At 45.4% G+C, this 27613-nt stretch overlaps 1 protein-coding gene across 3 annotated transcripts in view; it reads right to left on the bottom strand.

The window, feature by feature from the left end:
- Positions 1-27613, bottom strand: part of FBXW4 (F-box and WD repeat domain containing 4) — a 482200-nt gene that overhangs the window by 374032 nt on the left and 80555 nt on the right. The window contains exon 1 of one of the 3 annotated variants that reach the window (XM_063961884.1): positions 22307-22383. The exons of the other annotated variants lie outside the window; for them this stretch is intronic. Coding sequence (XP_063817954.1) covers positions 22307-22368 — 62 coding nt within the window. The 5' untranslated portion in view covers positions 22369-22383. Of the gene's footprint in view, positions 1-22306; positions 22384-27613 lie in introns of those variants that run through there. 3 annotated transcript variants of the gene reach the window in all.

The following is a 27613-nucleotide window of genomic DNA, read 5'->3' as shown; positions in this document are numbered from 1 at the left end:
GATGTATCATCACTTACTATACAGAGATGAAACGGCACAGCTAGAGGTCGAGTCAGTTAGATGCAAAGGGGCTCACTCTGTGAGTAAGTGCGGCCATATGCTGCACTCACTGTAGCTCCGAACTCAAAGTCCGCGAGTCCAGGGTAACATCGGGGCAAGATGAAGTTGCTGGAGCTTCCACACCATTGCAATGCCAAATTACAATCTTTGCACTTAGCTGAATTGACCCCTTAGTGTGGCTTAAAGTGGCTTTCGAGAGGAGGGATCACTGTACGGTCATGATGAGCTTCAAATTGCTTCATCAACGGTAGGATGGTGATCAAGGGGTTGATGTATCAAGCAGTGAAAAGAGTGGAGAAGTGGACCACTGGAAAAGTTGCCCATACTAACCAATCAGCATTGAGGTAACAATAATCAACTGCATTCGATAAGATTATTAATCAGAAGTTGATTGGTTGGTATAGGCAACTGCTTGATACATCAACCCCAACTCTCCTAGGGTTAAATTTACTAAGATGGGAGTTCTATTTAAGATGGGATGTTGCCCATAGCAACCAATCAGATTCTTTCTAGAATATACCTGGAATCTGACTGGTTGCAATGGCCAACATCCCATCTTAAATAGAACTCCCATCTTAGTAAATTTGTCCCCTAGTCGGCAAATTGTAAAAGGAAATCTTCAGTCAACCTTTTTCACCAAAGTAATTAGGATCCTTCTAGTTTGGTTGTCGCAAAATTATCAACTATTCCAAATTCTATCTATATGACATTTTGCCCTCATAATATACCATTACTTGAATCTGCTCATTAATTATGTCAAATATTCCTAAAAGGTGAATATAAAATATGTTTTTTTTTTATATTAATTTCTTTGAATCAAGTTGATCCACATTTATGGGTCAAGTACTTGAACTTCAAACACCTTCTTTTCTGAATTGTATCAAGAACAGTTACAGTATATTGTTTATGCTACTGCACAGTACAAGGTAGATTCCCTAATTTTGGGGAGCTCTCATGGGAAAATACACCACACTCCTGCATCATACCTACTAACCTAGTAAAGTGTGTGGGGTAGGGGCTTCATGGCACTATACGCTAAAAAGTTGCAAACAGTGTCCTCACACCATCCACTTGGGCCTCCCTTCTGAACCCTCCAATGTATAAAAAGTAGGCCAGTATTACACAGGGTTTAAGACAATTTAGAGGTCCGTGATCGTCTCGCATTTGCCTGATCATTATATTTTGGACTTCAAAATTAGTAATTCCCTTTGTGATATGTGACCATGCACCTAACAATATTAAAAACCTGCCACAGCACCACCTGACCCCAGACTCAAATTATTACACACCAAGATACAAATGGATTTTTGGAAAAAATAAAACGTTATTATAAAAGAAAGGAGAAAATTAATGGGTCTATATAGATCTTAGTATAGGGGTAATAACACCATTATCAAGCCAACCCCTCCACCCCAAAAAAAATGTTGCCACAAAAATAAAATTATACAATTCTTAATATTTACATTAGACAAGCACAAAGGGAGAAAACTGGGTTGGTACGCCTTTAAGGCATTTTCCAAGACTTGCATTACCAATTGAATGGTAATAACATGCACTAAACTGCTAGTGTGGTTCAGTGAATGAGTCCCTGGAGGGATTATCAGCCAAGTCCGTCACAGGCAACAGATTCTCAGGAGGAAAATAAATGTTTGCAGTTTGTAAAAGAACAGGCCAACATATCCATTCATCTAACATGCACTGCCTAATAAAGTTACTCTGCTATGGCCTGCTGTAGTTCTCTTTGACAGAAACACAATTAAGTAATTCTTTAATAATTTGGTTAGACTGCTGAAATTACTATGGCATCTGCATCACAATGAAAGTGAAATAACTCTGGAAAAAAATGAAAAGGAAAAAATAAAGAAAAAAAAAAATCAAAAAGGAGAAAATTGTACCTGTATCAATTTTTAAGTGATTTCTTTTACCATGATGAACACCATATGGTGCCATTAATACTGAACTGTTGCACCTGAGCTGGAAACTTTCACTAGTCACAAATACAGCATGCCAGCAAAACTGTTGCGATTCAGCGATTAGGTTACCTCGGACTGGCAAAAACAATTGATTAGAATGTAGGTTTTGCTCAAGATAGAATTTACATACGTTCTGCACCAGTTACTGTGTTCCATGGGAACTTTCCCATAAAGGACAATTATTTGCCTTGGTCTGAGGCTGAGAGATGCACACTGTGTTTGATCTGCAGACTCTGAGGAGTTCAGTGTTTACGTAGGGCTGCAAAACGCTTGTGTGGAGCTAGAAAATGCTAATGTAAAAGGAACCCAAATCTACATAGGTTATAATGGAGGAGAAATGCAGCAATTAAACACTATGGGCCTGCTTCATGGTTGCACGGGAAGGGACCGCTTTTGTGATTTATTTTTTTTTAATATGAACATGCTCACAAGGCCTATGAGGCACACTTGCGCATCTACGGGATCTTCAGAGTAGCACGGAGGACAGGCACATCTCCATTGGTGGCTGAATGGGTATAGCTGGATGGCAGTGGGGTGTATGCACTTAGCGTAGGTTTGCAGTGTGAATGTGAGTGTAATTGCGGCCTATTAAGCGGTAAGCGCACGCAAAGAATCGCCAATTTAAGACATATTTTGCCCCAAGAACAGATCTGGTATAACAGTGTGCTCATAATAACAATGGCTGCTCTCACAAGTGCAAGCATAGGGGGAGCTGCAGCAGCACAGATGTTTCAGCTATTTTCAAGCTTGCATTGCAATCGCTTTGTGTGCAACTCTGAAACCGGTTCTCGATATATTATATAAAATACAGGACTCTATAGCCAGCGGAGCAGGCGGTACTTCCACGGCTACACTAGTTTTATTGCCAACGTTTCAAAACTTAACTGGCCTCTTCATCAGGGTTGGACCTTGAAACGTTGGTAATTATTGTAACAGATTTACTAAGTCTGTGGGAGTGTTGCCTGTTCCATTGGTTAAGGATTCCTGCATCATAAGGTTACCCTAAGGCAGGCTTTTTCAACCAGTGTGCCGCGACCAGTTGCAAAATGTGCCGTGGAGCCAGAGCAGCTTCCTGCACCTTCAGAGTGAACTGTTGGCCCGGGCTCTTCTTAGAGGATCATTCATGCTCCGGCTGTGACCTGTGCCTTGATGACGCAGCGGTGAGATATCATAGGTCACGGTCGCCGCATCTCACCACCCAGCCAGCACACCCGCCTGCATACACATCTTCCAGTTCCCACCTGCGTCCACAGCTTTCCTTGCCCACCCACATCCACACCTGCCCGATCGCCCACTGCTCAGTATTCACAGCACTCCACTATGAACAATCCCCACCACTGAGGAACAGGGAGGACAGCTGACCGGTAGGGGCTAATATTTGTTATGTTATTTCTCCTGTGGGGAGCAGTAGGATTTATGGGGGGGGGGGACACAACGTGAATAATTCATGTAGGGAGCAATAGGATTTATGTGGGGAGAAATGTGATTGATTTATGTGTGAGCAACATGATTTACAGTATGTGGGGAGCAATGTGATTGATTTATGTGGGGAGCAACATGTTTGTTTTTTCTGTGTAGGCCAATGTATGTGTGGATTTTTTATTACTGTGAGGCCCAATGTGTGTTTGTTGGGGGGTTTTCTGTGGGGAATGGATGGTGTGCATTGGCAATTTTAAAATATTGTTTGGTGTGCTGCAAGTAAAAAAAAGGTTGAAAATCACTGCCCTAAGGAAAGCACCCCGGTACTACTGCTTTGTATCCAACAGTGCCCTTCTACAAAAGATTATATATAAAGCAGCCACAGTTTTCCTGAATTCTACTAACTGTATATAGCGCAACCCCAGTATACTAACAATAGATCATGCCCGTGTTCTCGCAAGTATGTGGTTACCAGATAAGTGGTACACCTTCATTTGGTATTGCCATTGCAGAAATTAAGGTATTATATTAAGCAGTAATTTAGCAGTATATGTCGGGAGGTCCTTTGGGTGTTAAAGTAATGGTGACTGGCTTCTGCTTAGATTTTCTCTTATATACTGTATGTATGCGAGCATGAAGGAGGAAATGAAATGATCTGATTATACAGAGCTGTGTAATACGTCTGTAAATGCAGAAAAAAACTACACTGGACCATTAAGACTTGAGGCTGTACCATCTCTGTGCAACGAAACACTGCATCAGGGCACTTAAAATGCATGCGCACATCATCTATTGCAAAAAATAACTACACTTGTACCCTTAAGGCCTCATGTAGAATTTAACGCAATTTAACAGCCCAAACATACGTATTAAAATTCTGTTGCTAATAAAGATTTCTTAAGTGTGTATGTTAAGCAGTACATACCTCAAAATACTTCCAAGTCAAGACACAGCAATATTTCTGAGTCAGATATACAAATATGTATCGGGTATAGGTCGTTGGGTCGACAGTCATTAGGTCGACCACTATTGGTCGACATGCATTAGGTCAACATGGTCATTAGGTCAACAGGTCAAAAGGTTGACATGAGTTTTTGTACTTTTTTTTGTGTCATTTTCTTCGCAAAGTGACTGGGAACCCCAATTAGTGCTTCGCTCGCCATGCTTTGGGCAAGGTGCCTCGCTGCGCTCGGCACAGTTTACCGTTCCCAATTGTTGTCCATGTGGATCGTAAAGTATGAAAAAGTCCAAAAATTTATTTAAAAAAAAAAAAAAAACTCATGTCGACCTTTTGGACTGTCAACCTAGTACATGTCGACCTAATGACCCTGTCGACCAATAGTGGTCGACATAATGACCGTATCCGTATGTATCGTATCTGCCTACCCCTGAATTTCTGAGAGGTGTCCTGGAGTCCCAGTAGTGCAGTCCACTTACACAGATCTCTCAGCATTTCTCTGCCTCTCTGTCAGTTGTCAGCAGCTTCCTCAAGCAAATGCTGACAACTGACAGAGAGACAGAGAAATGCGTTCACACCGTTAGATATGCTGCATGTTCACCACTGTTGGAGCCATAGAGCGCCTGATCATATGTGAATCTCAATTCTAACAGCATTGGATTCCTCGTGTCTGAGCTGCAGCATAGGGAACAACCAGCAGCTGGGAAGTAAGGTGGAATTTCATCAGTTCAATTTAGTGGAGCTGGACTGGCAACAGTGCACGTAGTAATCCTATCATTAAATGCCGGACTATGGACTCCCAATCAAGCTCTTTAGACAGATTTAGCTGCTTTGCATGGCTAAACCCGGAGTGGTCAGTCACCTCGAATACTGATGGATGTCTGATTGGAGCAACAATTAAATAGCTCCAATAAACGCCCATTAGTATAGATGCCCAGCAGGGGGCGCAGGAAACAATTGAATTGGACGTTTATTGTCCAAATTAATCCAACCAACAACTACCGTATATACTCGAGTATAAGCCGACTTTTTCAGCACTTTTTTTTGTGCTGAAAAAGCCACCTCGGCTTATACTCGAGTCAGTGCAGGCAGAGGCAGAGCAGTGTGAAGGAGGGACATGGAGCGCACAGCGCGCGGCGCTCCTGTGTCCCTCCTGCATCTCCGGCGGCAGCAGCGGCGGTTCTATTACAGGAAATACCCGTTCGTGACCTCTGATCACGAACCGGCACTTCCTATAATAGACCCGCCGCGGCCGCCGAAGATGCAGGAGGGACACAGGAGAGCCGCGCACGCTGTGTGCTTCGTGTCCCTCCAGAAGACAGCGCGGGATCGACGGAGGGGTAAGTAACAACACTGTGGGGCATACCTGGCACTTGGGGAGGGAACGTATCTGGCAGCACTGTGGGGGCATATCTGGCAGCACTGTGGGGGCATATCTGGCAGCACTGTGGGAGCATATCTGGCAGCACTGTGGGGGCATATCTGGCAGCACTGTGGGGGCATATCTGGCAGCACTGTGGGGGCATATCTGGCAGCACTGTGGGGGCATATCTGGCAGCACTGTGGGGGCATATCTGGCAGCACTGTGGGGGCATATCTGGCAGCACTGTGGGGGCATAACTGGCAGCACTGTGGGGGCATAACTGGCAGCACTGTGGGGGCATATCTGGCAGCACTGTGGGGGCATATCTGGCAGCACTGTGGGGGCATATCTGGCAGCACTGTGGGGGCATATCTGGCAGCACTGTGGGGGCATAACTGGCAGCACTGTGGGGGCATAACTGGCAGCACTGTGGGGGCATATCTGGCAGCACTGTGGGGGCATAACTGGCAGCACTGTGGGGGCATAACTGGCAGCACTGTGGGGGCATATCTGGCAGCACTGTGGGGGCATATCTGGCAGCACTGTGGGGGCATATCTGGCAGCACTGTGGGGGCATATCTGGCAGCACTGTGGGGGCATATCTGGCAGCACTGTGGGGGCATAACTGGCAGCACTGTGGGGGCATAACTGGCAGCACTGTGGGGGCATATCTGGCAGCACTGTGGGGGCATAACTGGCAGCACTGTGGGGGCATAACTGGCAGCACTGTGGGGGCATATCTGGCAGCACTGTGGGGGCATATCTGGCACTATGAGGGCATATCTGGCACTGAGGGCTGTGTACGGCTAGAGCTGCATTTCCCACCCTAGGCTTATACTCGAGTCAATAAGTTTTCCCAGGTTTTTGTGGTAGAATTAGGTGCCTCGGCTTATATTCGGGTCGACTTATACTCGAGTATATACGGTAATAATTTTTTTGGGTCATATAAGAAGTACAGCACTGTACTATTTTGCAAATGGACTTCATAACAGTATTGCTATGTGGCTTTAATTGCGACATTTGACTGAGATATTGTACAGTTTTTATTAGTAATAATTGTATTAGTATGTTGCATGTAATTATATATATTTTTAAGTGAATTAATCATTTTAATGGTAAATAAATAACCTATAAAATTCAAATTGAACAAAGAGCGCTTCTTGAAATATTTTGTTTATTTTACTTTTATTGAGGGTCTCAGGCAGGGCTGGACTTGCCCACAGGGGTGCAGGAGAAATCCCTGGATGGTTCCACTGCTTGGGGCAGTACCTCCTCCTCTATGTCACCGGGTCCAGGCTGTGCACTTGAGTTATATATTATACACGTTACCTTATTCTGCACAGGACTGCAGTTTATTTTCTACAGTACATTGCGGTTATTATAATGCATGCACTAGCTGTATGTACTATATATATTTATAAAGGGGACCAGACACTATCTAATGGTTAGCCAAACCAGTGTGGTGGCTAGCCACACCCCCTGTGGAGACTGGCAACAGCCCTATACATGGGCCAATACCACTGCATTACCCCGGTGGGCCCTTCATGCATCAGTCCGACACTGCTCTGCAGTCCCTCACTATGGAAGCTGCAGTTTGTTCAGTTTATCAAATCCAGTGCTAATTAGGATAAGTGCTCAGTTGCGTTTTATGTTTCTTAACAGGCAGTATGGATATAATATAGAGGTTTAGATTTTCAAAAAATACAGGAACCACAAATAATAATACAGAGGTTTTGATGTACATGTAATCAAGAAACCATAAATATAATACAATGGTGTGGCGATTTCAGGTCATGGGTTGTTCCAAGGAGTATTCATCTTACCCACAAAAGGATCCAAGTGAGTTAGCCATATTAGGCGCACTACATAGGATAACAATGGGTAGAATATGCAATGCCTGGAATTCATGACACATGACGGGGTAGATAAAAATACTGGGTGAGATACTTGCAAAATCATCAGAACCATGCATTGTTAATTTTACACAACAGAGTACCAGGCGAGACAGCCATATTGGAGGATACTACATTGGTTACAATGGGGCAGGTGTATTATGCCTGGAGAAGTGATAAAGCAGTGATAAATAGAAGGTGATAATGCACCAGCCAATCAGCTCCTGTCAATTTACATATTGGAGCTGATTGGCTGGTGCATTATCAACTTGCACTTATCACTGCTTTATCACTTCTACAGGCGTAATACATCTGCCCCATTGTGCGATAAGCAATACATGAAAATAAGACATTCAAGGACAAAATTAATAATTACTAACAAGATACCCACTGCATAAATAATTCAACGGGTTGTTCATCTGCCCTGGAAAGTACCAGGCGAGACAGCCATCTAATCATAACCAAATCCATACACAATATGATGCAATGAAGTATCATATACCAAAGACAGAACAGTGTCATCACAACATTAATAAAAGTGAAAGATGAATATTCCATATGAAAGACACTAACCCCCACATGTCATTCACTACTCTATAAATCCAATGGGAATCTTATTTTCTTCAGTAGTCCAAATGGAAACAATAAATAACAGATAGCCGCGATTTCAAAGAAAATGCCTGCAATGCTAATAAATGAAGTGCTCTCCGCTGCAGTGGTCAATATACTAGCAGCCAATGAGAAGAGGCCAAATAGCACTGCAAGTGTCACCGTCACATGTTTGCCTACCAGCAAGTCTAGGGTATGCAAACATCTACACAAGGACACATTTGTGCATGTGCAGCATGGAAATATGTATATTAATGCCACAAATGTGTAGGTACGTTCAAAGCTAAATAAGGACCTTAGGGGGGTAAGCCCAAATTGATCGCAGCAGGAATTTTGTTAGCAGTTGGGCAAAACCATGTGCACTGCAGGGGAGGCAGATATAGCGTGCAGAAAGAGTTAGATTTAGGTGGGTTATTTGATTTCTGTGCAGGGTAAATACTGGCTGCTTTATTTTTACACTGCAAATTAGATTGCAGATTGAACACACCACACCCAAATCTAACTCTCTCTGCACATGTTAAATCTGCCTCCCCTGCAGTGCACATGGTTTTGCCCAACTGCTAACAAAATTCCTGCTGCGATCAACTTGGAATTACCCCCTTAGTGTACAATATGCTCTTAACTAGACCGAATAGGGAAATATTGCTTTTTGCTATAAAGCATTATTTGATTTGGAAATCTGTGTATTGATTAGAAAAGCCATGGAAATATGCGGTCATTCTTTGTATGATCATATGAGCTTAGAGAACAGTTTTGAAGCTAGGAGTATTTTTTAATCTTTATAAAAGACTTTGCTGGTAATGATGACAGGAATAACAGGCTAATACCTTTGAATGGATACTTTAAACGTTTTCCAAACTCTGCTGTTTTACAAGTCCTTCAAATATGAGTTTTCCATAGAGGAGGGGGCTTCAGATATTTAACAATGTTTGAAATGTTTTAGATGTTCTCTGTACTTCTTTTATTTTCCCCTTTCTTTAAGGTAATAAGAATACAGCAAGGCATAGGAATTTTATTCTAGTTTAATATATGGAAGGTAGGTGACTTAAATATCCACTTGTTGCTGAAATAAATCTCACATAATTCCCTCCCAGTGGCTGACCTATGCTTTACTGGGCACACTGACAGCACTTGCCAGTAAATTAAATTCAGAGAAGACGACAAAGGGAAGAATGTAGAAAGCTCTGAGTTTGCAAAAGTGACAATTATTCAGCTATTTATTTATTTATTTATTTATTTATTTAAAGTGGCAATTTCATTGCAAGATCAACCTGGGTGTTTTTTTAGTCAGATAAAATAAACAAGATATTTTTCTATATAACTTTTATAGGTGCCTCACATAACTTTACTCTGTGCTGCTGGGGGACCCTGCTTCTTCCATTATCTAACTATCCACCTGTTGCTTTTCACTTCCCACCATTCTCTCCTCACTCAAGTAAATAGGTAACGGGCTCCCGTAAGATTAGCCAATAATCCTGTAATAGTATGCGGTTAACATACCGCCCGTTGGGATCCTGGCTGTCTCAATACCAATGCCGGGATCGCGACAGAGGTACTATACCGCCACCGGAATACCGGCAAGGTAGGCGATTCCCCCTCTATGGGTGTCCACAACACGCACAGATAGAGAATAGAACCTGTTTCAGTGTGGCAAGCCTGGAAGGGGCTTCGTTGCGCTTGCTCCCCTCCCGGATTGCTGATGTCGGTATACTGACATTCGGCATCCCGTGTGGCGGTATCACATACCGATCCCCCTGCAATACTATATACAGCTGTACACAATACTGACCAAGACACTAAACTAAGAGCTTGGCCACTACGTCGAGTATGTCAACAAAAGACAAGTCTGAAAGACAGAAAATAAAAAAGGATAAATAAAGCATTTCAACAATTAGAAAGAGAAACAGTGCAAAGACAAAGAAAGAACAAATCATGAGGGAAGTGGGGTACAGATAAATATTATAAATATATATATATATATATATATATATATATATATATGCACTGCTCAAAAAAATAAAGGGAACACTAAAATAACACATCCTAGATCTGAATGAATGAAATATTCTTATTAAATACTTTGTTCTTTACATAGTTGAATGTGCTGACAACAAAATCACACAAAAATTATCAATGGAAATCAAATTTATTAACCCATGGAGGTCTGGATTTGGAGTCACCCTCAAAATTAAAGTGGAAAAACACACTACAGGCTGATCCAACTTTGATGTAATGTCCTTAAAACAAGTCAAAATGAGGCTCAGTAGTGTGTGTGGCCTCCACGTGCCTGTATGACCTCCCTACAACCCACACAAGTGGCTCAGGTAGTGCAGCTCATCCAGGATGGCACATCAATGTGAGCTGTGGCAAGAAGGTTTCCTGTGTCTGTCAGCGTAGTGTTCAGAGCATGGAGGCGCTACCAGGAGACAGGCCAGTACATCAGGAGACGTGGAGGAGGCCGTAGGAGGGCAACAACCCAGCAGCAGGACCGCTACCTCCGCCTTTGTGCAAGGAGGAACAGGAGGAGCACTGCCAGAGCCCTGCAAAATGACCTCCAGCAAGCCACAAATGTGCATGTGTCTACTCAAACAATCAGAAACAGACTCCATGAGGGTGGTATGAGGGCCCGACATCCACAGGTGGGGTTTGTGCTTACAGTCCAACACCGTGCAGGACGTTTGGCATTTGCCAGAGAACACCAAGATTGGCAAATTTGCCACTGGTGCCCTGTGCTCTTCACAGATGAAAGCAGGTTCTCACTGAGCACATGTGACAGATGTGACAGAGTCTGGAGACGCCAAGGAGAACGTTCTGCTGCCTGCAACATCCTCCAGCATGACCGGTTTGGCAGTGGGTCAGTAATGGTGTGGGGTGGCATTTCTTTGGGGGGACGCACAGCCCTCCATGTGCTCACCAGAGGTAGCCTGACTGCCATTAGGTACCGAGATGAGATCCTCAGACCCCTTGTGAGACCATATGCTGGTGCGGTTGGCCCTGGGTTCCTCCTAATGCAAGACAATGCTAGACCTCATGTGGCTGGAGAGTGTCAGCAGTTCCTGCAAGATGAAGGCATTGACGCTATGGACTGGCCCGCCCGTTCCCCAGACCTGAATCCAATTGAGCACATCTGGGACATCATGTCTCGCTCCATCCACCAACGCCACGTTGCACCACAGACTGTCCAGGAGTTGGCGGATGCTTTAGTCCAGGTCTGGGAGGAGATCCCTCAGGAGACCATCCGCCACCTCATCAGGAGCATGCCCAGGCGTTGTAGGGAGGTCATACAGGCACGTGGAGGCCACACACACTACTGAGCCTCATTTCGACTTGTTTTAAGGACATTACATCAAAGTTGGATCAGCCTGTAGTGTGTTTTTCCACTTTAATTTTGAGGGTGACTCCAAATCCAGACCTCCATGGGTTAATAAATTTGATTTCCATTGATATTTTTTGTGTGATTTTGTTGTCAGCACATTCAACTATGTAAAGAACAAAGTATTTAATAAGAATATTTAATTCATTCAGATCTAGGATGTGTTATTTTAGTGTTCCCTTTATTTTTTTGAGCAGTGCATATATTTATTTATAATATTTATCTGTACTCCACTTCCCTCATGATTTGTTCTTTCTTTGTCTTTGCACTGTTTCTCTTTCTAATTGTTGAAATGCTTTATTTATCCTTTTTTATTTTCTGTCTTTCAGACTTGTCTTTTGTTGACATACTCGACGTAGTGGCCAAGCTCTTAGTTTAGTGTCTTGGTCAGTATTGTGTACAGCTGTATATAGTATTGCAGGGGGATCGGTATGTGATACCGCCACACGGGATGCCGAATGTCAGTAGTGTAGGACCTGCATGAAGGTGGGGTACCTTGAAAATCGGTATGCAGGCTTCCGTGCATTGGCCAATCCACCAACTAAATCCCCATCATTTATTTATTGAATTGTTGAGGATAAGTGAGTTTACTTTGGTGAGTGCTGGGTTCTTTGTTTGTATTTATTAGAGCGATGTGGTCATGGGCTACATGCACCCCGCCCTGTGAGTGGTAAGTACAGCTGTGTACCCCGCTTTTGTGGTGGAGAGTGCTGTGTTACATGCACCCCACCCTGTGAGTGGTAAGTGCATAGCTGTGCCCCACTTCTGGTGTGGTGAGTGCTGTGGATTTTTCTGTGTGTATATATATATATATATATATATATATATATATATATATATATATACACACACACACACACACACACACACACACACGCACAGTACTATAGTGTTGAGAGAGAGAGAGAGAGAAACCGAGAGAGAGAGGGAAATCAAAGGGCCTAATTCAGACCTGATTGTAGATATGCTAAATTTAGCACATCTACAATCAGTCACACAGACATGCGGGTGGACGCCCAGCACAGGGCTAGTCCGCCCCGCATGTCAGTACAAGTACAAAAGCATTGCGCTTTTGTACTGGAAGAGTAGCTCCCTGCCAGCGCAGCTCCTGCGCACTGACAGGAGCTACTCATCGCTGTGATGTCACACAGACGTCGTGGCCCGCCCCCCCCAATGGTCCGGGCACTCCTGCGTTGTCCGGACCGTGCCCCCTAAACGGCGGCCAGACGCGCCGGCCCGCCCACTCCCGCCTCTGGCTGTCAATCAGGCAGAGGCGATCGCAGGGCTGAGACAGCCGTCGGCTGACTGGCATACGCCGGCGCCGCACATGCGCAGTTCAGACCTGATCGCTGCTGAAATGAAAGAGGTGTGAGAGAAAGAGAGCGAAGGAGAGATGAGAAAGGGGGGCGGGGTGGGGGGAGCCTTTTAGTGACCCAGAGAATGGTAATTCCAAAATGCAGTAATAGTTTTTAAGAATTGCCAGCCAAGATAAGTCAGGATAGAAAAAAACTCTTAACAATCCAACTGCATATAGCCAGAGTAAAAACACTAAACTGACAAAAAGGACACAGGTGCTCAGTTTCATGATGTGCTGCAGCCTCACATACATATAAATAGGTGTGGCCCATAAATTTTCAAACTATATAACACCTTTGATAAAGCAAAAAAAAAAAAAGAAAAGAAAAAAAAGACAAACCCTTAACATTGCACTGATCTATCTTCTCACTCTAGTAGTACTTAGAACGTGTCTAATTGATCCATTTAAAAAAGAAAGACCCTAGGGGACTTACAAATTGTTTTAGAAGTAATCTGCTTGAGTAGTTAAGCTGTTTAAAGCAAAGGCAGCACTCATGGCAATTTTTGCTGGCTTTCTGCATCTAGGAACTGTTCCTGGAAGTGTGTGGACATCATGGAAGAAATACTAATTGTTTATCAGTACATATTATTTTTTTCATCTACAATTTCAGGACCTGCCAGGCAAAATTAATTTAAAAATATTCTGTCATTTTATATTTAAAAAGGTAGCAGTATATTTCAATACAAAGAATAGTTCCAGAATTACAATTCTATAGAAATATCCAACTTATGTTAAGCAAAACAATATACTTATGTATAACTGCAAACATTTTGGCCCTCATTCCGAGTTGTTCGCTCGCAAGGCGAATGTAGCAGAGTTACACACGCTAAGCCGCCGCCTACTGGGAGTGAATCTTAGCTTCTTAAAATTGCGACCGACGTACGCGCAATATTGCGATTACAAACGAGTTAGCAGTTTCAGAGTAGCTCCAGACTTACTCTGCCTGTGCGATCATTTCAGTGCTTGTCGTTCCTGGTTGACGTCACAAACACACCCAGCGTTCGCCCAGGCACTCCCACCGTTTCCCCGGCCACTCCTGCGTTTTTTCCGGAAACGGTAGCGTTTTCAGCCACACGCCCCTGAAACGCCGTGTATCCGCCCAGTAACACCCATTTCCTGTCAATCACATTACGATCGCCGGAGCGAAGAAAAAGCCGTGAGTAAAAATACTTTCATCATAGTAAAGTTACTTGGCGCAGTCGCAGTGCGAACATTGCGCATGCGTACTAAGCGGATTTTCACTGCGATGCGATGAAAAATACCGAGCGAACAACTCGGAATGAGGGCCTTTATACTTATGTCTTCCTTATTTCCAAAAGGTTTCTTTTCCATATCCTAATGGGCGGGATCACAACCAGTGCCCCTCCGGCACGGACCTGCCCAATTTTTCTTTGGCGCTAGCAGGAGCGGCACCGTTACGAGTGGGACTGGTGTTCAGTCCTGAAGTTTTTTTTATTTTTTCACTGAGCAGCAGTATGGGCTATGGGGAGACAGCGGGGGGCAGGTGTGGTGGGGACACAGGGTACTGCACAATGCCACTAGACCACCAGGGCATATGCTACAGGCCATGTCAGGTTCTTGGGGGTTAAATTAGCACCTGAGGGGGAGAGGGACAGGCCTGTAGTCCCTTCCTCGTCCCTGAGGCTCACTTGGAGCCTGAGCTAACTGCCTGCCTCAGGGTGAACACGCCTTTTAAATGGCGTGCAGCCTTTTTGTGAACATGCTGCTTCGGTCTGGCACAGAGAGGGAGCCTCAGAGCTTTCTCTCCCCTGTACCTTGCTCCCAGATCCTGGTCCTTTGCTAGACTCCTGCCTGCTTCACATGGCTGGACAGTTGTGTATGATTGCCCACTTCTTTTAGTGCTTTGAGAGTTGTGTGTGCTTGTGGGTTGTGCATGTGAATTATTTCTTTTGCCACTCACTATATTGGAACAAACCTTGAAAAGGTGTAAATATCTGAAGTGTTAGTGCACTATCTGGTATTGTTATAAGCTAACACACTGCTCGTAGTTTGGGGTAGCTGTACTATCTGGGACTACAGTTACTTTACTCTCAGCTGGGTCTCAGTTTGTGACGTTTTTTTGTGGGGAAATATGCCTCCTAAAGTCAGAGTTGACAACTTTACTTGTGCCACGCATTTGCCGAGTCTGTTGCAACATTCTCTCCCCACAGGATCCGGACAACGATGGCATGTGCTACCGTTGTTTTACAGTTCCAAGACGAGAGGCGCCAACAGTGGCATCGGTGCCTGATTAACCTGCTTGGGCTTCTGCATTGACGCAGGTGATGTCTATATTAGTGGATCGCTTGTCAGTTCCTCAGTCAACAATACCTGCTGCTAAGACTCCTGGTATACCAGTTGTCATGGTAGAGATGGCACAGCCTTCCCAGGCTTATGCTGAGCCACCATGGGTACAGTCGTTTGCGCAGTCTGTACAGTGCTTGGCAGATATTTCAGCTGGAGCACAGCCTCTGGGCCAGGGATCCAGGAGCAGGTCATTGACACAGGTCACTTCTACTCCTTTATCAGAGGAAGACTCAGAATTGGACTCGGAACATAAGTCCTTTTCAGATCAAGGGTCAACCGGTTCTTATTTAGAGTCCACTACGGTTCCTGAGGACTACATGTCCCTCACAGATGTAGAAGCACTGGTCACGGCAGTGAGAGCAGTACTTCAGATTGAAGAAGCTGACCCATCACCCTGGGATAAGGCTCCCCTTTTCAAATGTCAAAAGAAGGAAGCTACTCATTTTCCTTCATCAGCTCAGCTTGAGGATCTTTTGGAAGTAGCATGGGCCCAGCCAGCTAAGAGAGTACAGTTATCCAAGCGTATGGCTTCCTTTTACCCTCTTCCACCTAAGGAGAGGGCTAAGGGGGTGATTCAGAGTTGATCGTAGCTGTGCTAAATTTAGCACAGCTACCATCAGGCACACTAACATGCGGGGGGACGCCCAGCACATGGTTAGCGCGCACCGCATGTCAGACCCTGCCCCGTCGCAGAAGTACAAAGTCCCGGACAGCGCAGCTCTTGCGCACTAGCCGGGAGCTACTCGTCGCTGCCTTCGGTCGCAGCAGCTGCGTGTGACGTCACGCAGCCGCCGCGGCCCGCCCCCGGCACGGTCAGACTACGCCTGCATTGGCCGGACCGCGCCCCTTAAATGGCAGCCTAATGCCACAGTCCCGCCGCCTCCCACCCAGCGACCGCCTCTGCCTGTCAATCAGGCAGAGGCGATTACTAGCTAAAGACAGTTCAGACCTGATCGCTGCTGTGCCTTTGAAAAAGCAGCAGTTCCAGCTGTGAAACGCGTCAGCTGTGTGCCTCTTTGTCACCTTGATTCACCAAAAAACCTATCATCGCCTGAACCATCATTGGACCTTGCAAATGCACCAACACTGAACACTGGGGGTAATTCCAAGTTGATCGCAGCAGGAATTTGGTTAGCAGTTGGGCAAAACCATGTGCACTGCAGGGGAGGCAGATATAACATGTGCAGAGAGTTAGATTTGGGTGTGGTGTGTTCAATCTGCAATCTAAATTGCAGTGTAAAAATAAAGCAGCCAGTATTTACCCTGCACAGAAACAAAATAACCCACCCAAATCTAACTCTCTCTGCACATGTTATATCTGCCTCCCCTGCAGTGCATATGGTTTTGCCCAACTGCTAAAAAATTTCCTGCTGCGATCAACTTGGAATTACCCCCACTATCCGTTGCAAAGTATAGGACTCTCTCCAAACACCACGCATTACTGGTGAGGACTTCCCTGCTTTATTTATCAAATTGGGACTGATAATCCTCCAGCGTTGGAAGTAAGATTACCGGTCCTGGGACTGGACTGCAGCCCCAGGAAAACTGTTGTGGTGCAGCATATATGGTACTATGAGAAAAAATTGGAACAGGCGAGATGTGATACATATACATGGTGACTAGAAGCTTCATATTTTGCAGTGTAATATTTATGAATAATTTTTATTCTAATTTTAATTGGTGCTATCTATATGAATTTCATTAAACACATTGATATCAAGACAATCCATCCGATTTAGCGCTGCCTTATTGTTTTGCATGTAACAGCACCGATCAGGTCTGAATTAGCCCCTAAGTGGGAGAACCGTCCCCCGGTGGATGAGCATGTTGCACACTTGGTTAGATCCTCTGTGCTGCCTATCCCGGATTCATCTTCATTAAAGAATCCCACAGATAGGAAGCTAGAGAATTTTTTTTAAATCCACCTATTCTCAGGCTGGAGCTATTACTTGCCCAGCACTGGCATCATCCTGGGTGGCTAAAGCTGTTGGAGAATGGGTAGAGAAGATGAAGCTTGGACTCACAGGAAACAAGAGCAGAAGGGAATTAATGGCGCATGTATTGAATATTCAGAGGGCGAGTATCTACGGCTACGATCTTGGCGAGCAGATGCCAGTTTCAAGAAGGCTCTTGAGGCTCTTTCTTATGCAGGTGATACACCTTTCGGGAATGAGTTAGACAAGATAGTGTCTATTCTGGTGGCATCCAAGTCAGCCTTCCTGCCTTCAGTTGCACCTTTGTGAGCCAGAACTACTGTACTTTTCGTTCCTTTCAACCACAGGATAGAGCAAAGGGACAGGAATTCTTTAGATACCAGCCTCATTCCAAGCGTTCTAAAGTGCGAGGTAAACAAACAATCCTGAACTACCCGACGTCCAGCTGCAAAGCAGCTGGAGAAGCCCACTGCCTGATGGGACGGGCCTCTTCCTGGGAGACCCCAGGGTAGTAGGCAGACTTTTATCCTTCGCTCCAAGATGGATGCATGGGTCAAAAAGGTCATCTCGCAGTGGTACTTTGGGAACATCCTCCAAGAAGATTCTTTTGTGCAGGACTTCCAAGAGAGATAAAGGCAAAAGCACTTCAACAGTCAGTGCAAGCTTTGCAGGCCTCCAATTTTATTATCTCGGTACCCCAGGTTCAGGGGGGTTGGGATTTTTATAGCAACCTCTTTCTAGTTCATAAGCCGGATGGCTCATACTGGCCCATTCTCAACCTAAAGAGACTGAACAAGTATCTTCGAATTCCCAGGCTTTGCATGGAGTCCCTCCAGTTCATTATTCTAACACTGGAAGAAGGGGATTTCATAGCATCCTTGGACATATCTGCATATTCACATCAGACCAGATCATCAGCGCTTCCTCCACTTTGCGATCAGGGAGGATTATTTCCGATTTCAGGCGTTACCATTTGGTTTATGGCAGTTATGCCGGCGCACCTACACCACAGAGGGATCCGTATACTACCTTATTTGGATCATCTTCTGATTTTGGCACAGACTACAGAGGTATTACAGGATCACATTCAATCTTCTGCAGTATAACTGCTGGAGGATAAATTGGTGAAAATAGTCTTTGACACCTTCACAGGAAATTATACACTTGGGGGCATTCTTGGATTCCTGCCTTCAACATGTTTTCTTGACACTGGGCAAGGTTCTAGCCCTGCAGTCCAAAATCAGGTTTTTTTGCAGCTTCCATTCATGAGTGTATGAGGATCCTAGGTTCAATGGTAGCAACATTCCACATGGTGGAGTACGCTCCATTTCACTCTCGCCGTCTACAGCTACAGATCCTCCGCAGTGGGATGGATCTTACCCGCACTTCAAAACGCAAACCATGGTCCTCGATCCAGAGGTTCGGCACTCCCACACATGGTGGCTCTTGCGAACCAGTTTAACACTGGGCCACCCATTCTGTATTCCGAAGTGGGTACTGGTAACAACCAATGCCACCCGACAGGAATGGGGATCTGCGACGCTCAGTCATTCCAGGGCTGCTGGACAGAGCAGGAGAGTCAACTCTCTATAAATGTGCTGGAGCTCAGAGCAATCTTCCGTGCTTTCTGTAGAACAACACCTCATCCAGAAATACCCGGGAAGATGCAGTCAGACAACGCGACTGCAGTGGCCTACATAAATCATCAGGGGGTACTCGCAGTCAAGGGAAAATGACAGAGACATCTAGGATATACCGTTCGGCTGAACGTCATCTATCAGCACTCTCGGCAGTCTTCATACCTGGAGTACTCAACTGGGAGGCAGACATTTTGATTCGTCAGGACATTCATTCTGGCGAGTGGGCATTAATCCTGGAGGTGTTTTAGATACTGGTCCAATGATGGGGTCTTCCCAACATTGACATGATGGCATCACGTCACAATCATCCAAGGTATGTAGTTCGCACAAAAGATCCCAAAGCCTTTCTGGTGGATGCACTGTCGGCTCCATGGTCAAATGGTCATTTCAGCTAATGTACGTCTTTCCTCCAGTCCAGATGATCCTACGGGGGATACTATGATTCTGATAGCCCCGGATTGGCCTCGTAGAGGATGGTACGCAGACCTTCGGGATCTATTGACTCACTACGAAGTGGAGACTGGATCTTCTCTCCCAGGGCCCATGCCTTCATCCATATCTGGACCGTCTAGCTTTGACGTCATAGCTGCTGAGACATCTGTCCTGAAGAAGGGTTATTCTGAGGAAGTCATTCGGACTATGCTAAAAGCCAGGAAGCCTTCATCGGCCAGGATTTACCACAGTGTTTGGAGAATATACTTTAACTGGAATGCTACAAGGGAGTTCAATCCAAGGGTTTTCCAGTTATCCTGCGTACTTTCTTTCCTGCAGGCAGGTATGGATATGGGTCTTAAACTTTCTTCATTGAAGATTCAAGTATCATCCATATCGGTCCTCTTCCAGCATCGGCTGGCTACTTTGCCGGATATTCTGACTTTCTAGCAAGTAGTTCTGCATGCTCAGCCTCTATTTGTGCATCCGGTAGCCCCTGGGACCTTGCTCTGGTTCTTAGGGCGCTTCAGTTTCCTCCTTTTGAGCCTTTAGAGGAGATAGAGCTACAGTAGCTCACATGGATTGTTTCTGTTGGCAATCTCATCGGCCAGAAGGGTATCAGACCTTAGTGCTCTATGATAATATTCACCCTATTTAGTCTTCCATTCAGACAGGGTGGTGCTTTGCACGCGTCAGGCCTGAGTACCTACCCAGGGTGGTTTCTGGGTTTCATTTAAACCAGGAGATAATGGTCCCTGCATTTGAGAAGTGGTACATAGAAGAGGCAACTCTGGATGTTGTCCGTGGTCTTCAGCTTATGTGAAGAGAACGAGGGACGTTCGGAAGTCGGACTCCTTATTTGTTCTCTCGCATATGGGGGCTCCCGGCTTCGAAGCAGACCTTTGTCACATGGCTTAGGTCAACTATTCGTTATGCCTATTTGGCGGCAGATCTTCCTGTCCCTTCAGGGGCCTCAGCTCACTCCATCCGTTCGGTGGCAGCTTCTTGGGAAGCTAGCCGTGGAGCCTCTACGGAGCAACTTTGCAAGGCGGCCAGATGGTCTTCTGCTCTACGCTTTTGATACTTTTGCGTCAGCCGACGCAACATTGGGCGTAATGTCCTTAGTGTAATCCAGGAGCGTCGCCGCCCGTGAGGGAACAGCTGTAGGACATCCCAGTGTATAAGCATCTCCTGTGTCCCTAATTGACGCACAAGAAAGTTGGATTTATGGTTTCACCAGGATAAATACTTTTCTTGTAGTCCATAGGGGGCACAGGATGCCCTTTCTGATGCACGTGACTTACAGGACCTTGTTCCTATATAAGTGAATATGGTTGTTTCTGTCTGTATGTGGGTCTTCCTTCTGCTTCTTTGCTCCTGCTTTGGGCTGGCTAACAAAACTGGCAGGTGCGGGCTAGAAGGGTAGGGTATAAAGGAAATGGGACCAAGTCTGGGAATATTCGTTTAACTCTTTGGTGCCTGCTCACTCCACACCATCAATACCCAGCGTATAAGCATCTCCTGTGCCTCCTTATGGACTACAAGAAAAGGATTTATCAAGTTAAAACCATAAATCTGACTTTTTTTTTTATATACTTTTGTACAATTTCATACACTTAAAGGGTTCATTTCCATATCCTAATGCAGGGCATCCCAACCACTGTGGTCAAGGCACACTAAGTAGTTCAAGTTCTAAGGATAGTCGTAATCGAGAACAGGTGATTTAATTAGTACCTCAGTTATTTTGATTTAACCATGTGTACTCAGAGACTTGGGTCAAATTTACTGAAAGGCAGTTTGTGTAAACCGCCAGTCTTTGGTCTTATTTCCAATGGTGTTCAATCTGACAGATTAGCTAAAAGGAATAAAGGCGAAACTGGCAAAAAAAATGTAAGCTTTAAAAACCAGTGGAACACACACTGCTGTTCCGATTTTTTGCTATTAAAGAGTACTAGAAGCCAGATTTAAAAATAAGTGATACAGGTTGAGTATCCCTTATCCAAAATGCTTGGGACCAGAGGTATTTTGGATATTGGATTTTTCCGTATTTTGGAATAATTGCATACCATACTGAGATATCATGGCGATGGGACCGAAATCTAAGCACTGAATGCATTTATGTTTCATATACACCTTATACACTCAGCCTGAAGGTCATTTTAACCAATATTTTTTATAACTTTGTGCATTAAACAAAGTGTGTGTACATTCACACAATTCATTTATGTTTCATATACACCTACACACAGCCTGAAGGTCATTTAATACACAAAGTTATTAAAAATATTGTATTAAACAAAGTTTGTGTACATTGAGTCATCAAAAAACAAAGGTTTCATTATCTCAGTCTCACTCAAAAAAGTCCGTATTTCGGAATATTCTGTATTTCGGAATATTTGGATATGGGATACTCAACCTGTATTTATAAAAAAAACTGCAAATATAATACCAATCATAAGTAGTGGCCTACGATTGCCGCCCCCCCCCCCCATTTATGACTAGAGAGAAACCGTTCATAATTGGCTGACCATCTATGACATGGGTGGACAATCCGCCATTAACTTATTCTGCATCTATGTATGTGGGTTTTGTTTTTTTGGATGTGCCAATGAATTACATCTGATCAAGAAAGAAGAAAATGATAGGTACGTAGTATACTGTACCTCATAATTACACTACAGCAAATGTTGAGGGCATTTTGAACAATACAAATTGAAAACATATGGAGGACAATAATATTTTATACTGTGAAGTGGACAGTTTTTCCTTCAGTGATTAATACTCAAAGATGCTTGGGGCTACTAACGCATGAGCAAGCCACGTAAAGCTGCCCATGGGAGAAGCAGCTGGTCCTGAGATCTACGCCTGCAGCCCTGCAACTTGTTGATTATCATAGCGAAGCAGATGCTTACAGGAAACTGCAGGCGCTCGAATTGAAAAGGAACATTTTGGCGGATAAGGGGTATATGTGGTATAAATACAAATTCACCTGTGCCACATCCCGTTAGGCTTCTCTGAAGAGCAGTCACTTTCAGTCGGGTTCCATTGCATAACTTGTCAAGTTCCTCAAAAGTACTAAAAACAATGATGATCCCAAAATCATGCGCCAAACAAGCAGCCTGAATAAAAGTGGTATGAAGTGTCACCAACACTTCAAAATACAAAGAAGTAATTACCACACCATATCACAGGCGCTTCTCAATGAATTTTCAAAAGGCTGCCTCACATCAATATTCTGATGATGTCATAACCTGAAAAATAACATAAAACACAAACATAGTGTAACACTGTAGAATATATCAATAATTAGCAAGAGTGGTTTTTTAATACAGACTCGTACCAAAAATGGTGGTCTACTCAAAGTAGACAAATATCGCCTTATAGGGAGCGGATCACCGACATGCATTAAATCTCAATCCTTCTCCAATTCTTATGAGTAAAAGCCCTTTTCCAGTTGCTCCATACACAGCAAATATGTGAATGAAGAAGAGCTCAATAGTATAATACCATATGGTAATTTTATTTTAAAACAGAAATATTTTTAATATCTTCTTTGTATTTTTCTTATGATTTTTATAGTATGACAAGAGAGGCTCTGCAACATCTGACCACACATCACTAGTCAAAAGGTCAACATCGACTTAGGTCCACAGGGTCACAAGGTTTACACAATGGGTGAGGGTTAGGGGAAGGGGGCAGTTAGGCACCAAGGGTTACATTAGAGACTGTACAAAGAAGTGCAACTGAAATGGTGCATGGCCTACATCACAAAACTTACCTGAAAAGGCTAAAAGATCTTAACATGTACACAGTGAAAATTAAAGCGGGACCGAAGCACGCCATGTAGGGGGCGGGGCTTCGTCCTTCAGCTCTGACCAGCGCCATTTTCTCTCCACAGCTTGCTGCAAAGACGCTGCTCCCGGCCCTTCACTGCTGTTACTAGTAACAGGGTGCTAAAAACAAGGGGGGGGGGGGGGGAAGGCACATAAAATTGGTGTTGGTTGGTTATATAAACAAGCGCTTATAGGTCTGGGGCATTGTGCTTTTTTCAGACCGGTGGGGCGCTGGGTGTGAGCTGGCAAACTCCTTCTCGGTCTCTCTGAAAGGCCTTACTGTGGGTCTGTCCCCTTTAGCCCAGTGTGTTTGGGGGTGTCGGTACATGTGTGTCGACATGGCAGAAACTGAATGCTCTTCCCAGGAGGAGGTTAGTGTGAGAGCTGAACAGAATGAAGGAGTGACACTGCTGATTGGGTTGAGATGTGGAGTGTGTTGAATAACAGTGTGGTTTTGTTGCATAAGAGGTTAGACAAATCTGAGTCTCAGAACCAAGCATGGAGACAATCCATGGGAGACGTGGTGCCACTCACTCAGGCACCCTCGGGGCCACAGAAACGTTAGTTTACCCAGATAGCTGACACTGATACCGACACGGATTCCGATTCCAGTGTCGACTATAATGATGCAAAGTTGCATCCTAAGGTGGCTAAGAGTATTCAATACATGATTGTGGTGATAAAGGACGTGTTACATATCACGGAAGACCCCGCTGTCCCTGGGACAAGGGTCAGTATGTATAAGGGGAAGAAACCGGAGGTAATGTTTCCTCCCTCTCATGAACTGAATGCCCTTTCTGAAAAAGCCTGGGAAATGCCATACAAGAGGTGGCATATTCCCAGGAGAATTGCTATGGCATACTCGTTTCCTTCTCAGGATAGGGTTGGGTGGGAGACAACACCCACGGTAGACAAAGCTCTTGCGCGATTGACCAAGAAAGTGGCGCTACCGTCTCCTGAAATGGCGACCCTAAAGGATCCTGCTGATCGTAGGCAGGAGGCTACCTTGAAGTCTATTTATGTCACGACAGGTATGCTGCTCAGGCCGGCTGAGGCTTCGGCGTGGGTGAGTAACGCGATTGAAAAGTGGGCAGATAACTTGTCATCGGAAATAGACACCCTGGATAGGGATAGCATGCTTTTGACTCTGGGTCATATCAGGGACGCTGCAGTCTATCTGAAGGAGACAGCGAGAGATATTGGCCTTTTGGGATCAAGGGCCAATGCCATGGCAGTCTCGGCTAGAAGGGCGTTGTGGACTCATCAATGGAATGGTGATGCTGATTCTAAGAAGGCTATGGAGGCTCTGCCCTATAAGAGTGGAGTTTTGTTTGGAGAAGGCCTCGCGGACCTGGTTTCTACAGCTACCACGGGTAAGTCCTCTTTTCTGCCTTTTGTTCCTCCACAGCAAAAGAAAACGCCTCAATACCAAATGCAGTCCTTTCGGTCGCAGAAATTCCGGAAAGGATGTGGGTCATCCTTCCTTGCGGCAAGAGGTAAGGGAAGAGGAAAAAGATCGCCAGCTGTGGCAGGCTCCCAGGAGCAGAAGTCCTCCCCGGCTTCTGCCAAATCCACCGCATGACGCTGGGGCTCCCCTTCGGGAGTCCGCACCGGTGGGAGCGCGTCTTCAGCTCTTCAGTCAGGTCTGGGTTCTCCCGGGCCTGGATCCTTGGGTGCTGGAAATTGTGACCCAAGGATACAAGCTGGAGTTTCAAGACGTGCCCCCACACCGATTTTTCAAATCGTCCTTGCCAGCTTCTCTTCCGGAAAGAGAGGTAGTGTGTACAGCAATACAAAAGCTGTGTCAGCAGCGAGTCATTGTCGAGGTACCCCCGTCACAACGGGGAGAAGGGTTTTATTCGAGCCTGTTTGTGGTCCCGAAGCCGGATGGCTCGGTCAGGCCGATTCTGAACTTAAAATCCCTCAATGTGTATTTGAAAAGATGGAATCTCTCCGAGCGGTAATCTCCAGTCTGGAGGGGGGGATTTTATGGTGTCAGTCAACATAAAGGATGCTTACCTACATGTCCCCATATATCCTCCTCATCAGGCGTATCTGAGGTTCGCTGTTCAGGATTGTCACTACCAATTTCAGACGTTGCAGTTTGGTCTTTCCACGGCCCCGAGGATTTTCACCAAGGTGATGGCAGAAATGATGGTGCTCCTGCGAAAGCAAGGGGTCACAATTATCCCAGACTTGGACGATCTCGTGATAAAGGCGAGATCACAGGAGCTGTTACTAAAAAACGTTGCGCTCTCCCAGCAGGTGCTGCAACAGCATGGCTGGCTCCTAAATTTAGCAAAGTCGCAGTTGATTCCGACAACTCGGCTGTCGTTTTTGGGTATGATTCTGGAAACCGAACTGCAGAGGATCTTTCTCCCGTTGAAAAAAGCTCAGGAAATCCAGAACATGGTCAAGGAACTTCTGAAAGCACAAGAGTGTCGATTTATCACTGCACTCGAGTGCTGGGAAAAATGGTGGCGGCCTACGAGGCCATTCCATTTGGCAAGTTCCATGCAAGAACGTTTCAGTGGGACCTGCTGGACAAGTGGTCAGGGTCCCGTCTGCAGATGCACCGGAAGATAAGTCTGTCCCCCAGGGCCAGGTTCTCTCCTGTGGTGGCTCCAAAGTTCTCACCTTCTAGAGGGTCGCAGGTTCGGCATCCAAGATTGGATTCTGGTGACCACGGACGAGAGTCTCTGAGGTTGGGGAGCAGTCACACAGGGACAAAATTTCCAGGGAAAATGGTCAAGCCAGGAAGCTTATCTGTACATAAACGTGCTGGAGTTAAGGGCCATCTACAACGGCCTGCGGCAGGCGGAACAGCTTCTTTGCGACCTACCCGTCCTGATTCAGTCGGACAACATCACAGCCGTGGCGCACATAAACCGCCAGGATGGAACAAAGAGCAGAGCGGCAATGGCGGAGGCCACCAAGATTCTTCGCTGGGCGGAAAAACATGCAAGCGCTCTGTCAGCGATCTTCATTCCAGGAGTGGACAACTGGGAAGCAGACTTCCTCAGCAGACATGATCTCCATCCAGGAGAGTGGGATCTTCATCAAGAGGTCTTTGCAGAAGTGACAAGTCATTGGGGACTTCCTCAAATAGACATGATGGCGTCTCGCCTCAACAAGAAGCTTCAGACATATTGTTCCAGGTCAAGGGACCCTCAAGCAATAGAGGTGGACGCACTAGTGACGCCGTGGGTGTTTCGGTCGGTCTATGTGTTCCCTCCACTTCCACTCATTCCAAAGGTGATAAGGATCATAAGAAGAACAAGGGTTCAGGCGATATTCGTTGTTCCAGATTGGCCACGGAGGGCCTGGTATCCGGATCTTCAGGAATTACTCACCGGAGATCCCTGGCCTCTTCCTCAGGGCTGTGCGTGTTCCAGGACTTACCGCGGTTGCGTTTGACGGTTGAACGTCAAATCCTAGCTAGGAAGGGTATTCCCGGGTAAGTCATTCCCACTCTACTTAAAGCTAGAAAGGAGGTAACGGCGAAGCATTATCACAGTGTTTGGAGAAAATGTGTGTCTTGGTGTGAATCCAAGCAGGCTCCTACGGAAGAATTTCAGCTGGGGCGTTTTCTCCACTTTTTGCAAGCAGGTGTGGAAGCAGGCCTGAAGTTAGGCTCCATTAAAGTGCACGTTTCGGCCTTATCAATTTTCTTTCAAAGGGAATTAGCCTCACTTCCAGAAGTACAGACTTTCGTGAAGAGTGTACTACACATCCAACCTCCATTTGTGCACCCAGTGGCACCGTGGGACCTTAACGTGGTATTACAGTTCCTTACGTCACATTGGTTTGAACCTTTACAAAAGGTTGAGTTGAAATTTCTCACTTGGAAAGTGGTCATGCTATTGGCCTTGGCATCCGCAAGGCAGGTGTCAGAATTGGCGGCTTTGTCTCACAAAAGCCCCTATCTGATTTTCCATGAGGATAGAGCGGAGTTGAGAACTCGTCAACAATTTCTACCAAAGGTGGTTTCTTCGTTTCACATGAACCAACCTATTGTGGTGCCTGTGGCTACTGAAGCCTTGGCTGATTCAAAGTCTCTAGATGTGGTCAGGGCTTTGAAAATTTATGTAGCCAGAACGGCTCGGGTGAGGAAAACAGAGGCGCTGTTTGTCCTGTATGCGGCCAACAAGGATGGCGCTCCTGCTTCTAAGCAGACTATTGCATGCTGGATCTGTAATACGATTCAGCTTGCTCATTCTACGGCTGGATTGTAGTTACCGAAATCGGTGAAGGCCCATTCCACTAGGAAGGTGGGCTCATCTTGGGCGGCTGCCCGAGGCGTCTCAGCATTACAGGTTTGCCGAGCAGCAACTTGGTCGGGGTCAAACACTTTTGCAAAGTTCTACAAGTTTGATACCCTGGCTGATGAGGACCTCATGTTTGCTTAATCGGTGCTGCAGAGTCATCCGCACTCTCCCGCCCGGTTTGGAGCTTTGGTATAA

This window comes from Pseudophryne corroboree, chromosome 3 (assembly GCF_028390025.1).
Source record: "Pseudophryne corroboree isolate aPseCor3 chromosome 3, aPseCor3.hap2, whole genome shotgun sequence".
Taxonomy (NCBI): domain Eukaryota; kingdom Metazoa; phylum Chordata; class Amphibia; order Anura; family Myobatrachidae; genus Pseudophryne; species Pseudophryne corroboree.
Note: the sequence above shows the minus strand (reverse complement) of the source record. Positions and strands in the feature narration are given on the sequence as shown.